This window comes from Trichechus manatus, unplaced genomic scaffold, assembly GCF_000243295.1.
Source record: "Trichechus manatus latirostris isolate Lorelei unplaced genomic scaffold, TriManLat1.0 scaffold00095, whole genome shotgun sequence".
Lineage (NCBI taxonomy): Eukaryota > Metazoa > Chordata > Mammalia > Sirenia > Trichechidae > Trichechus > Trichechus manatus.
In genome coordinates this window covers 4,224,775-4,238,595 of record NW_004444031.1, presented here as the reverse complement: position 1 = coordinate 4,238,595, position 13,821 = coordinate 4,224,775, and the positions used below count along the sequence as shown (strand labels likewise).

The 13,821-nt window shown below is 36.2% G+C and overlaps 1 protein-coding gene across 2 annotated transcripts in view; it reads left to right on the top strand.

Annotated features, from left to right (window-relative positions):
• Positions 1-13,821, top strand: part of CDC73 (cell division cycle 73) — a 151,701-nt gene that overhangs the window by 92,318 nt on the left and 45,562 nt on the right. For both annotated transcript variants that reach the window (XM_023737010.1, XM_004382550.2), the window contains one exon: positions 12,256-12,313. In XM_023737010.1, the coding sequence (XP_023592778.1) occupies positions 12,256-12,313 (58 nt within the window). The remainder of the gene's footprint in view (positions 1-12,255; positions 12,314-13,821) is intronic.

Sequence of the window (13,821 nt, the reverse complement as noted above, 5' to 3'; positions counted from 1 at the left end):
TCGTTTTTGATTTTATATTTAGATCTTTGAGCCATTTTGAGTTAGTTTTTGTGCATGGTTTGAGGTATGGGTCTTGTTTCAGTTTTTTGCAGATAGATATCCAGTTAATGCCAGCACCATTTGTTAAAGAGACTGTCTTTTCCCCAATTAACGGACTTTGGGCCTTTGTCAAATATCAGCTACTCATAGGTGGATGAATTTAAGTATGGATTCTCAATTCTGTTCCATTGGTCTATGTATCTGTCGTTGTACCAGTACCAGGCTGTTTTGACTACTGTGGCGGTATATAATAGGTTCTAAAATCAGGTAGTGTGAGGCCTCCCACTTTGTTCTTCTTCTTGAGTAATGCTGACTTATCTGGGGCCTATTCCCTTTCCATATGAAGTTGGTGATTTGTTTCTCCATCTCACTAAAAAACGGCATTGGAATTTGGATTGGGATGATTGGTTGAATTTAATTCATATATTTATCTATTGTGGATAGGGTTTAGCACTTTTGAGGAAAGGGAAAGTGGGTTGTGTTCTGAAAGATGTCCCTCAAAAGGTCGGCTACATAAACCCATGTCTGTGGTCAACTACTTTTTGACAAGGGGGAGGGTAAGTCAGTTCGATTGGGAAGAACAGTCTCTTTGATAATGGTGTTTGTTAGAAAAAACTGAATTTGCACGTGAAGAAAAATAAACAGGATCTGTGCCTCACACCGTACACAAAAACAAATTCAAAATGGATTTAAGGACTTAAATTTGCAAACTAAAACTGTAACATTATTACAAGGAAATGCAAGGGCAACGCTTTGGGCCTACCTTTTAACAATGGATTATCTAGCATAATAACAGAATCACGAACAGCAAAAGTCAAAGTAAATAAATGGGACATTATAAAAATTAAAAAATTTTGTTTACCAAAAGACTTTGCCAAAAAAAATGAAAAGACAAGCTACTGGCTGGGAAAAAATCTCCGAAAACCATATATCCGATAAGAATCTAATAAGCTAAATATATATAAAACTTTGACAGCTTAACAGCAAAAAGACAAATAACCCAATCATAAAATAGGCAAAGGACTTGAATAGACATTTCATCAAAGAAGACATTCATGACCACCAAACACATGAAAAGATGCTCAACATCATTAGTCATCAGAGAGTTGCAAATCAAAACCACGAGATACCATTTCACTCCCACTAGGCATAGTGGTTAAAAGCTCAGGTGCTAACCAAAAGGTCGGCAGTTCATATCCACCAACTGCTCCTTGGAAATCCTACGGGATGGTTCTATTCTGTCCTATAGGGTTGCCATGAGTCGGAATTGACTTGATGGCAAGGGGGTTTGGTTTTTTTTTTCCTTTCCCGGTCTAGGATGGCTAAGATAAAAAACCCAGAAAATAACAAATGTTGGCAAGGATGTGGGGAAATTGGAAGCCTTATCCATTGCTGATGGGAATGCAAAATGGTAGAGCTGTTATGGAAAACAGTGTGGCAGTTCCTCAAAGAACTAAAAATAGAACTACCATACCAAAAAAAATCCATTGCTGTCCAGTGGATACTGACTGATAGTGACCCTATAGGAAAGAATAGAATGGCCCCATAGGGTTTCCAGGAGCGGCTGGTGGATTCGAACTGCTGACAGCCGAGCTCTAGCACTGCGTCACCAGGGCTTCATAACTACCATATGACCCAGCAGTTCCACTCCTAAGTATATATGCAGAAGACTTGAAAGCAGAGACTTGGAAAGAGACTTGTATACTAGTGTCCATTGCAGCACTATTCGCAATAGCCAAAAGGTGGAAGCAACCTAAATGCCCATCAACAGATGAATGTATAAGAAATTGTGGTACATACATACAGTGGAATACTACTCAGCCAGTAGAAGAAAGGAAGCCTCTTTTCTCCCTAAATTTTATTTATTTTGTTGTTGTTGAGCATATATACAGCAAAACACACATCAGTTCAACAATTTCTACATGTACAATTTAATGACATCAGTATGTTTTTTGAGTTGTGCAGCCATTCTCACCCTCCTTTGCTGAGTTGTTCCTTCCTCCTTAATTATACACTCACTGCCCCCTAAGTTTCCTGTCTAATCTTTCAAGTTGCTGTTGAGAATTTGATCTCATATAGATAGTTCTTAAAGGAGTATAATGCTTACAGCAAGCCTTTTTTTAATAGTTAAGCTAAACTGTTGTTCGGTTTTAAGATGGCTTCAGTGGATATTTTTGTTTTAAGGTCTAAAGATTATCTCAGGGCAATAGTTTTCGCCTTCATGGCTCCAGAAAGTTTAGAGTCTATGAGAATTTGAAATTCTGTACTACATTTTCCTCCTTTTGATCAAAGATTCTTGTATAGAATCTTTGATCAAAATGTTCAGTAATGGTACAGGCACCATCAAGTTCTTCTAGTCTCATGGCGTAGGAGGCAGTTGTTCCTGGAGTCAGTTAGCCACATATTCCACATCCTCCTCCTGTTCTTGATGCTCCTTCTTCCTCTGTTGCTTCTGGCTAATAGAAACCAATTGTCCTGTATTGGATGGCCGCTTGCAAGCTTTTAAGACCCCACTACACTATGCAAAGAACTAGGAGGTAGAACAGAAGCAGTAAACATGTTATTAGGACAATTAACTGGAATGTCCCATGAAACCATGACACTAAACCTCGAAATCAAGAAACCAAATACTGTGAGGTGTTTGTACATAAGCAGCCTCAGAAGCTACTCGTTTTTTTCCCATTGTTGTAAATATATCTATCACACAGCTTTTGCCAGTTCAGCTTTTTATAGGTGTACATCTTATTGACAGCAATTATAATAATTGTCTGTGCAACAGTATCCTTAATTATTGCTATTTTCCCATCATTGTGAACCCCTCCTTTTTCCTCCCCCCTGGTAACCACTAATAAACTTTGGTCTCTGTACATTTGCCTTTTCTTGTCTTTTTATATAAATGAGGTCTTACAGTATTTGTGCTTTTTGTGATTGGTTTATTTCATTCAGCATAATGTCTTCAATCTCTATCCATACTGTAGCATGTATCAAGGCTTCATTTCTCCTACTGGCTGAGTAGTAGTCCATTGTATGTATGTACCACAGTTTGTTTATCCATTCATCTGCGATGGTCGTTTAGGTTGTTTCCACCTTTTGGCTATTGTGAATAGTGCTGTAACGAATATTTGTGTACAAATCTCTTTACGAGTCTCTCCTTTCAAGCCTTTCGGTTATATACCATATTTTTATGCAAATAACTCCTGCCTTCTACGTTTGTTTGCCAACCACGCTTTCCCCCACGAGGTATTTTCATAAGCACTTATATGCCGATGTTTTTTACATGTTGCTGTAAAAAAGAATTGGCATAGCACACTTACGCAAATACCTCATGGGAGGATGGTGTGGTTGGCAAACAGACATAGAAAGCGTGTGTCACTTGCGTAAAAATACGGTGACTAGGAGTGGAATTGTTCGGTCATATGGTAGTTCTAGTGTTAGTTGTTTTTGAGGAACTGCCACGCTGTTTTCTACAATGGCTTCACCATTTTGCATTCCCCATATCCAATTTCCCCACATCCTTGCCAACATTTGTTATTTTCTGTTTTTTATTTTTATTATTTTTTATCTTAGTCATCCTAGTGGAAGTGAAACGGTATCTCTTCGTGGGTTTTTTTTTGCATATTTCAGTTGGCTAATGACACTGAGCATCTTCTTCATGTGTTTGGTGGCCATTTGAATGTCATCTTTGGTGAAATGTCTATTCAAGTCCTTTGTCCATTTTTTGATTGAATTATTTGTCTGTTTTATTGTTAAGTTGTCAAAGTTTTATACATATTTTGGTTATTAGATTCTTGTTGGATGTATGGTTTCTGAGGATATTATCTCAGTTGATAGCTTATCTTTCCATTTTGTCGGTAAGTCTTTTGATGAACAAAAGTTTTTAATTTTTATGATATCCCATTTATTTATTTTGTCTTTTGCTGTTTGTGCTTTTCTTCATGCTAGATAAACCATTGTTGAAAGCCAGTTCTGATAGTGTTGGCCTTGCTTTTTCTTCTAAGAATGTTATGGTTTTAGTTTGCACATTTAAGTCCTTAATGCGTTTTGAATTTGTTTTCATGTATGGTGTGAGGCATGGTTCCTGTTTCATTTTTGTGGTGACTGTAGGTGGATGAATTTACATCTAGGCTGTCAATTCTGTTCCATTGGTCAATGTGTCTGTCATTGTACCTGGTATCAGGCTGTTTTGACTACCCTAACGGTATAGTAGGTTCTGAGGTCATGTAGTGTGAGGCCTCTTACTTCGTTGTTTGTATTCAATAACGCATTACTTTTCCAGGGCCTCTTTCCTTTCCATATAAAGTTAATGATTAGTTATTCCATCTTGTTAAAGAATACTGTTGGTGTTTGGATCAGGATTGCACTGTATTTGTACATTTCTTTGGGTAGAATTGACATTTTCACAATGTTGAGTCTACTGTCGATGAGCATGGTATGTTTTTCCACTTATGTAGGTCTCTTTTGGTTTCTTGTAGTAGTGTTTTGTAGTTTTCTTTGTATATGTCTTTTACATCTCTGGTTAGATTTATTTCTAAGTATTTTATTTTTTTAGGGGCTATTATGAATGGTATTGCTTTCCTGATTTCCTTTTCATAGTTCTTTATGTTGGTGTATAGGAATCCAGCTGATTTTCTTATGTTTATCTTGTATCTTGCTACTCAGCTGAATCTTCCTATTAGTTCCCGTAGTTTTCTCGTGGAGTCTTTTGGGTTCTTTATGTATAGTATCAGAACATCCACAGATAGGGATAGTTTTACTTCTTCTTTACCAATTTGGATGCCCTTTATTTCTTTTTCTTGCCGTATTGCTTTAGCTAAGACTTCCAACACAATGTTAAATAGGAGTGGTAATAAAGGGCATCTTTGTCTGTTTCCCATTCCCAAGGGGAATGCTTTCAGTCTCTCTCTATTGAGAATAATGTTGGCTGTTTGTTTTGTATAAATGCCCTTTATTATGTTTGGAATTTCCCTTCTATTCCTATTTTATTGAGAGTTTTTATCAGGAATGGGTATAGGACTTTATCAGATGCCTTTTCTGCCTGATTGATATGATCATGTGATTCTTTTGTTTTATTTGTGTGGTGGATTACGTTGATTGAGTTTCTAATGTTGTACCATCCTTGCATACCTGTTAAAAATCTCACTTGGTTGTGGTGTATTATTTTTTTGATATGATGCTGAATTCTATTGGCTAGAATTTTGTTGAGAATTTTTTGCATCTATATTCATGAGAGATATTGGTCTATAGTTTACTTTTTTTGTGGTATTTTTTGCCTGGTTTTGGCATTAGGGTTATGCTGGCTTCATAGAATGAATTTGGAAGTATTCCTTCCTTTCTGTGTTTTGAAATAGTTTTAGTAGTACTGGTGTGAACTCATCTCTGAATGTTTGGTAGAATTCTCCAGTGAAGCCATCTGGGCCAGGACTTTTGTTGGGAGTTTTTTTTCAATTATCTTTTCAATCTCTTCACTTGTTATGTGTCTGTTCAGATTTTCTACCTTAGTTTGTGTTAGTTTAGGTAGGTAGTGTGTTTTTAGAAATTTGTCCATTTCCTCTAGGTTTTCAAATTTGTCAGAGTACAGTTTTTCATGGTACTCTATTATGATCCTTTCATTTCCGTTGGGTCTGTTGTAATGTCTCCCATTTTATTTCTTATTTAGGTCATTTTTCTCCTGTTTTTCTTTTGCTAATTTGGCCAGTGGTTTGTCAATTTTGTTGATCCTTTCAAAGAACCAACTTTTGGTTTTGTTGTATCTTTCTATTGTTTTTCTGTTCTCTATTTCATTTATTTCCGCTCTGATCTTTCTTCTGGTTACTGTGGGCTTCTTTTCATGTTCTCTTTCTGTTAGTTTGAGTTTTAAAGCTAACGTTTTGATTTTGTCCCTTTCTTCTTTTTTTGATATGTGTATCTATTGCTATAAATTTACCTCTGAGCCCTGCCTTTGCTGTGATGTATTTTCATTCTCATTTGATCCTAGGAATTTTTTGATTCTATCTTTGATTTCTTTTATCACCCAGTGGTTTTTAAGCAAGATATTACTCAGTTTTCATGTATTTGATTCTTTTTCCCTTGCTCTTCCTGTTATTAATTTCTACTTTTATGGCATTGTGATGAGAGAAGATGCTTTGTATTATCTCAGTGTTTTGGATTTTTTGGAGAGTTGCTTTCTGGTCTAAGATATGGTCTGTTCTAGAGAACGTTCCATGTGCATTGGAAAAAAATGTATATTTTGCTGCTGTTGAGTGTAGTGTTCTACATTTGTCTGTGAGGTCTGCTTGGTTGATTGTGGCCTTCAGGTCTTATGTATCTTTGCTCAGTTTCTTTCTGGACGTTTTGACCTTTACCGAGAGTGGTGTGTTGAAATCACTTGCTGTTGTGGAACTGTCAGTTTCTCTTTTCAGTGCTATTAGAGTTTCTTTTACGTATTTTGGAGTCCTGTCGTTGGACACGTAGATATTTATTATGGGTTCATCAGCATGGTGGATTGTCCGTTTAATAATTTGTATAATGTCTTTTATGGTGAATTTTGTTTTAAAGTCTGTTTTATCTCAGATTAGTATTGTCACTACTGCTCTTTTTTGGTTGATGTTTTCTTGATATATTTTTTCCATCCTTTTAATATATTTGTTAGAGACAATATATTGATGTTTTTTTTCTCCCCCCACTCTCTCTCTTTGTCTCTTTATGGGTACATTTAAGCCATTTATGTTCAGTGTGAGTATGGATAGGTTTGAGTTTATTGCGGTCATTTTGTAGTGCTCGCAGTCGCAGTGCTCAGCCGTGTGGGGCTGGGGGGTGTTGCGCGGCAGGGTCGGGGTCTGAAAGTCCTCTCAAGTGCTGCTCAGGGTCATGATGCTCGGCGCATGGTGTAGAGAGCAGGAGAGACGGGAGTGCATATGATGTGCAGACTGTTGGGAGCTTCGTGAAATTGTCTTTCTATACTCCCTGTCTGAGGTCATTGTTGGCTGCGTTCCAAGATGGCAAGTTTATGCCACGTTAACTGGCTGGGGACCTCCGCTCTGTAGCTCTTCTCATTCTCTGTTTTCTGTCAGTTTCTTCTTCCATTTGGTGCTTGATTGAATTCTTTATCCCTTCGTTTGATGCTTAGGGTTCCAGGATTGACCTTTATACCTGTTTTACTTAGTTTTTTGGGTCTTTGCTACAGTGAGATGGCATGTTGCTTCTGTCTGTAGCACTGTGTTCGAAAGAAGATGGTGTAACATTTAATAGTCTCACTTTGTTTTGGGTGCTGAGCTGAAAATACAGTACATACCACACAAACATTACAAATAACTAAATGCGTACATATATACTCACACACATACACAACTATATATATATATATATATATATATATATATACACACACACACATAAAATTTGTTGTTAAGTTTTCTTTTAAAACTGTCTCCCCTGTTAGATTTCAGGCTTAATGAGGGCAGGGACCACCTCACTCTTGGTGCTGCATTCCCATTTCCTACCTGCAGATAGTATTTTCTCAATGAGTATATGTGGAATAAGTGAATGTTGTTTAATTTAACTCTGTCTTTAATCCAGATAGTAATTATTGTTGCCCTCTACCTAGTGTAACACTGGTGAATCAGTGATTCTAAGGTAAATGCATTGCTTTTATGAATTAGTTTACACTGGTTAAGCACCTGCTATGCACCTGGCTCTGTACCAGGTATTGGAGGAGTGATAGACAGTTCCTGATCTCAAGTATCTTACAGTCTAGTTTGGGGAAACAGACAAGTAAATAGAGAGTTATATTGCATAATGAGGAGTCTAATAGAGGTATGCAGAGAGTGCTAAGAGGTCACAAAAGGGTAACATTTAAATTATGGGAAATGAGAATGACAAAGTAGAAGTACAGTTGCTGAGGGAAGTCTTAGAAGGAGAGATAATGAGGTGTAATGATTAGGACCATAGAGTTTGGAATAAAAAAAGCTGGAATTTGTTTGCCACTTACTAGCTAGCTGTGTGACCTAGGACATGCCAGTTATAGGTTTCTTAATGTAATTTTTTCTCATCTATAAAATATGTATAACATATACTTCCATCAGGTTGTTTTGAGGCTGTGTAATGAGGGAGAATATGGCCCAGCCATGCAAGTGGTTACTTAGCTGGAGGGAGTTGCTGGAAATAGGGATGGAAAGAGAAGGTTACTTATTTTCAAACTTCAGAGTCCTTTACCTGTATACAGTGTTTAAAAGGCGGGGAAGGTACTGTTTTAGGAATGTGTTAACTATTTTCTATGTTGGCAAACTTTTATGCACATGCCTCTCAGCTATGAGAAGTCTTAAAAAAAAAATAAGTGTTTATGATTTGCTTTGCAGTGTTTTGCTCTAGAAAATCTTTTGTTTTTCGGTGTCATTGTGGTTTGTCTGGAGTTGCTGTTTTCTGTGACAGTTTTTCCAAATCACTTAAAAAAAAAAAACTCACCAAATGTACTTATTCAAGTGGTTATTTAAATATTATTGTACTTGTGAATTCTAAATACCGAACGCAGATTTCATAGAAATTATTTTTTATAAAGGCAAAAGTATGCAAGGTTATAATTATTAACGTTTAAGATGTGTGACTTTTGCTGTCGTTAATACGGTATAGTCAGGAAGGTAAATTAGTCTGCATATATAGATTCTGTATGTTTTCTTCATTGAGAGTTTTCAGTATTTCACTACATTTCATGTGAAATAGCTTCTTTTTTTTTCAAAATTAACTGAATTTATAGTCTACTCTTTTTCATACTGATACTGGCTACAATTTTTTTTCCTATGATATTCTTTTTTTTCCTACTTGTTAAGCTACAGACTCCAGTGTTCTCTCTCCCGATACCAGAAGATTTTAGATTATCTCACTTGTTAAAATAAGAACAGCATGGATTACTAGTAAACAGCATACCTTGTTTTATCTTTTTCACTTTGTAAATACGACTCTATCACTGTCTTCCCCTTCCATTTTAATTCAGTTATGTCTTTTCCAGACTGCCTCAAGTCTTGGTAAATTGTAATGCTTCTGACTTTTCAGGAGAAAGCAGGTTTTCCTCTCCAGTTAGCACAACTTGTCAGCTCTTTTGGTTGTTTTTGTGCTGATACCTTTCTTTTCCCAGCTGGATAGTATTTTTTCTCCAATCCAGATATCTTAAAAAAACATAGAACTGTCCAGTCTCTTCCATATTACTGCTAAATTATTTTTCCTGTTTCTTAATAATATGGCAAATATACCACTTTGTAGCCTTTGAGAACCACTTTACCTCTGTCTCTTCAGAGTGGGAGGTGTTGCAGTTATTTTATATGGTTTTTGAGATCCCTTATGCAGTGACTTCTAAAACCTTATTTCAAAATAATGCAGATCAGAGTAGGATGATCTCACAATCGAATGTTGTGTTATAGTTGTATAGCTGTGCATGTGTGTATGTGTGTACATACTTACTCCAAGATTATGCAAAGTTATAGTGAATTTGGCAACTCAAATTTTTAATAAATTGAGAAGACAAAATTATATAAAAGTCTGTTGCAACTGACAGATTCAGTTCAGCAAAAACGGTATGTGTGAAATGGGGATTTCAGTGAGTCATATAATCAAAAGGTCAGAGGTAGCATAGGCCTTGTAGACCACGTCATAAGTGTTATAAGTGATGCTGTATTTCACCTCTTGTTTGCTAGCTTCATTCTCTTCAGTAGATGGATTTTCTTCTTGAGTCAAGGGATGTGGTCGTCAATAAAGCTGGGCATACCTCCTTGTAGCCCGATGGCTAAAGGTCTTAATAGCTAGCCCCAGTTTATAAAAAAAGGAAAAAAGAAAGAAAAATTCTAAAGAAGAGTTCTGATCGGCTTAGCCTAGGACAAAGATCTTCCCCCAGTGACCAGGGGTAGTGTTTATTACCAAAAGGGGGGATTTGGGGTGGGAGAGGGTAAGCAAGCAAAGATTGCTTAGTGAGCAAACAAAAAACATGTTATTGCTACTCAAAGCGATCAAAATTTTAGCTTTTTCAAAAGTAGAAAAAAAAATTCTTGAAAGCTTATAATTTTTAATGGAAAAGACTTTTTTTCATATGACTTATATGTGGTTGTACATTTCACTGACCTGTTTTCTAAAAGTCATACTCTTTGTTCATATGTTATAGGTATATTTTAGTTTTGCTTAGGATAATTCTTTTTGTAGGCACATAGTACTGAATTCAGGTGATTTTGAACTTTAGTTGACTCTATTCCGAAAGAAGGGCTTTGATTTGGATGCAACCAGCCTGATAGTCAAAGGTAGATAGAATGATGTCTGCATATATGTGTGCTCATTATTGTTCTTTCTGCCTTATTGCCTTTATTTTTCTGTTTTGTACTTAAACCCTGCCCCTATGAAGCGGTATTCGCACGTTATAATTATAAGCGATATGCTTAAAGCCTACTCCTGTTATTTTAAGATGTAATAGTTGATTCCTCGTTATTCAGGGACGTGGGATAAGAAGCTGAAATCTCTTTACTTTGATTCCTATTTGATGATTATCCCTTGGCTTCTCGTTTTTAAAAATCTAGGTCTCAGTTGAGTTCAACAGACATTTATTGAGGTATGCTATGTTTTAGGCACTGGGATTACAAAAAAGAATAAAAACAGTTATGTCCCGTGACATGCATTTAGAGACACATGTAATCAGAAGATTTCAGTGTAATGATGTTGAATGTGTAATACGCTCTCCTCCTTGATACTAACGTACCTTCTTTTAAATGTAAATTTTTACTTTAATATACTTAGAGAAAAATGACTTATCATGAGTAAGCTTGACAGATTTTCAAAAACCGAGCATATCCGTGAAACCAGGACTCAGAGTGACTGAAATTTTAAATGTATCAGTATGTAACTAAATACAGACTAGTGGAAATGTTGGAAAAGGATACTCTGCTTCCTCATGTGATTTGAGAGTTTTTGTTAGTTGCTGCTGCTGCTGCTGTTATATATTCCAGTAGAGAATAGTTTTTCTGGCATTCTACCTGAATGCTAGGAAAGCACTGTATTGGAAGTGAAATACGTTTTTCTTTGTACCAATTTTTATAAAAAATAAATAAGATGTGGGATACCTTACCATGTAAAAAATCTCAAATTTTGAAGAGAATATAGTGTAATAAAATAAACATTATTTAACAATGTTGCTTTGGAAATTTTTTTTGCGATCCTAATATTGATTTTCATTACTGTGGATTTATGTAATTAATTTGGTATTTGTTAGCTTTCCTTCTGTTAAGTACTATTAGAATAAACTCTCCATGGACTCATAATAAAGAATTTTACATTTGCATCCTTTTATAAAGAAAAATATTTTATGAAAAGTTAGTATGAATATTATTGAAACTTTTACACTAAAGACAGACTACTTTTTAAATATCTTAAGCACTTCAGAAGCATCTGCTCATGAGTCTATAATTGATACACTTTAGCACCTAGCAAATTACCTTGTACGTATCACCTGCTCAGCGATTAGTTGAGATTTGTTATTCAATTTTTGAGATAGTCCCATCTTCATTAAATCAAATTTAACAGATCTTATCTTTATAAATGTGATTTTTTTCCTGAATATTTTTAAAGAATTTAATTATTTGAAATGCTTTATTTTCTTTTTTTACAAGCTCCAAAATAAAATTGTTCACATCTTTCTAACATGAGTTTAGGTATCATTTATTCATTTTGAGACTGTTTAGGGGAAAGAAGATTGACTGGATTTTAAAACTGGTAAATTAAATATTAAAATGGTCAGCTTAAGCAGATGATTAAGTACTTGAAAATTATTACATACTTCCGGTAACTGGAAACGCTGGTGACGTAGTGGTTAAGTGCTATGGCTGCTAACCAAAAGGTTGACAGTTCAAATCCACCAGGTGCTCCTTGGGAACTCTATGGGGCAGTTCTACTCTGTCCTGTAGGGTTGCCGTGAGTCAGAGTCGACTCGATGGCAGTGGGTTTGGTTTGTTTTCGTTTTGGTCCAGTAAATGCTCTTGGTAACAAATTTATTTTCCACAAAAGATCTCTATTACTACCTCATGACTAATAGCATAAAAGATAAGGACAATTTTTTATTTATTTTCTTTAAATTGAGAGTCATAGCATGATCCATGGAGTGACTGAGTGAATGAGAGACAGAGTGATAAGGATTTTTTTTTCAAAAGTAATTAAAACGTTACACTATTGTATAAAGGAACTTTGATATCATCAATTTTTATTCTTTTACAGGAGGGTGCATCTGCCCGTAAGACTCAGACTCCTGCAGCACAGCCAGTACCAAGACCAGGTAAAAACATAAAACTTTGGTTTTGCTTTTTCCAAATGAGCATAACAGTGAAAGTTTTTTAATGTGTTTAATGCTTTGAAGAAAGTGAAATTTTATTTAAAATACATTAAAAGGTCATTTTTCTTTCAGTTGGCTGTCAGTGTTGTTTAAGCAGATCTCAAAACTGTGATAAAACTATGTATAAAATGCTTGCTGCACCTCAGTCAACATCATTAGTAAATCCTTATATTCTTTTTTTTTTTCACCATCCAAAGATAATCTTTATTAACAGTTATGCCTGGTTCCTTCCGCCCTACTTTTAATTTTAATTGGAATCACATTTTCTATTTATTTTACGAGTTACAGTTTAATATACACAAAATTTTATATTCTGCTTTTTACATTAACATTATAGAATAATCATGTTTATATTTTATTACATGGCTCTTGTAAACTCTCATTAATTCAATAAATATTTGTTGAGCATATACCAAACAGGTACAATGCCCCAGGCATGGGCTGGTCACAGCAAGGGCCTCTTTCCTCATAGCATTTACCATCAAGTACAAGCAAGCCTACAGGTATGAGAGAGTGTGATAAGAGCAAAAGAGAGGGAAATACAGGATCTGGGGCACGTAAGAAGTACCCAGATATGTGCTGGGTGGTTATCATAGAAGCTTCCTGAAGGAGGACATGTCTAAGCTGAGTTCTGGGTAAGAACTGGCCAGGCAATGAGTATGGGGAAGAGAGTTCCCTAAGATCTGTTGTCCTTAGGTGCCCTTGAGTCAGTTCTGACTCATAGTGACCCTGTGTACAACAGAATGAAACACTGCCTGGTCCTGTGCCATCCCCACAGTCGTTGCAACATTTGAGCCCATTGTTGCAGCCACTGTGTCAGTCCATCTCGTTGAGGGCCTCCCTCTTTCTTGAGGACCCTCTACTAAGTGTAATGTGCTTTTCCAGGGACTGGTCACTCCTTATAACATGTCCCAAAGTACCTGAGATGAAGTCTTGCCATCCTTGCTTCTAAGGAACCTTCTGGCTGTACTTCTTCCAAGACAGATTTGTTTGTTCCTCTGGCAGTCCATGGTATAGTCAAGATTCTTTGTCAACATCATAATTCAAAGGCATCAGTCTTCCTTATTCATTGTCCAGTTTTCATGTGCATATGAGGTGACAAAACACTATGGCTTGAGTAAGACACACTTTTGTCCTCAAAGTGACATCTTTGCTTTTTAACACTTTAAAGAGGTCTTTTTTGCAGCAGATTTGCCCAATGCAGTACGTCTTTTTTTTTTTAATTTTATTTTTTTTTATATACATTGTTACGAGACCCCAACTGCTCACCCCATTCTGCGACAGCACACACAAGTATCACTTTATGTCTCACAGTCCAGTCCAATCCCTGTCTGAAGAGTTGGAGAGACCAGGGGCCATGCTTTCCGGGGCACCTCCAGTCTTAGTCAGACCATTAAGTCTGGTCTTCTTACTAGAATTTGAGTTCTGCATCCCATCGTTCTACTGCTCCA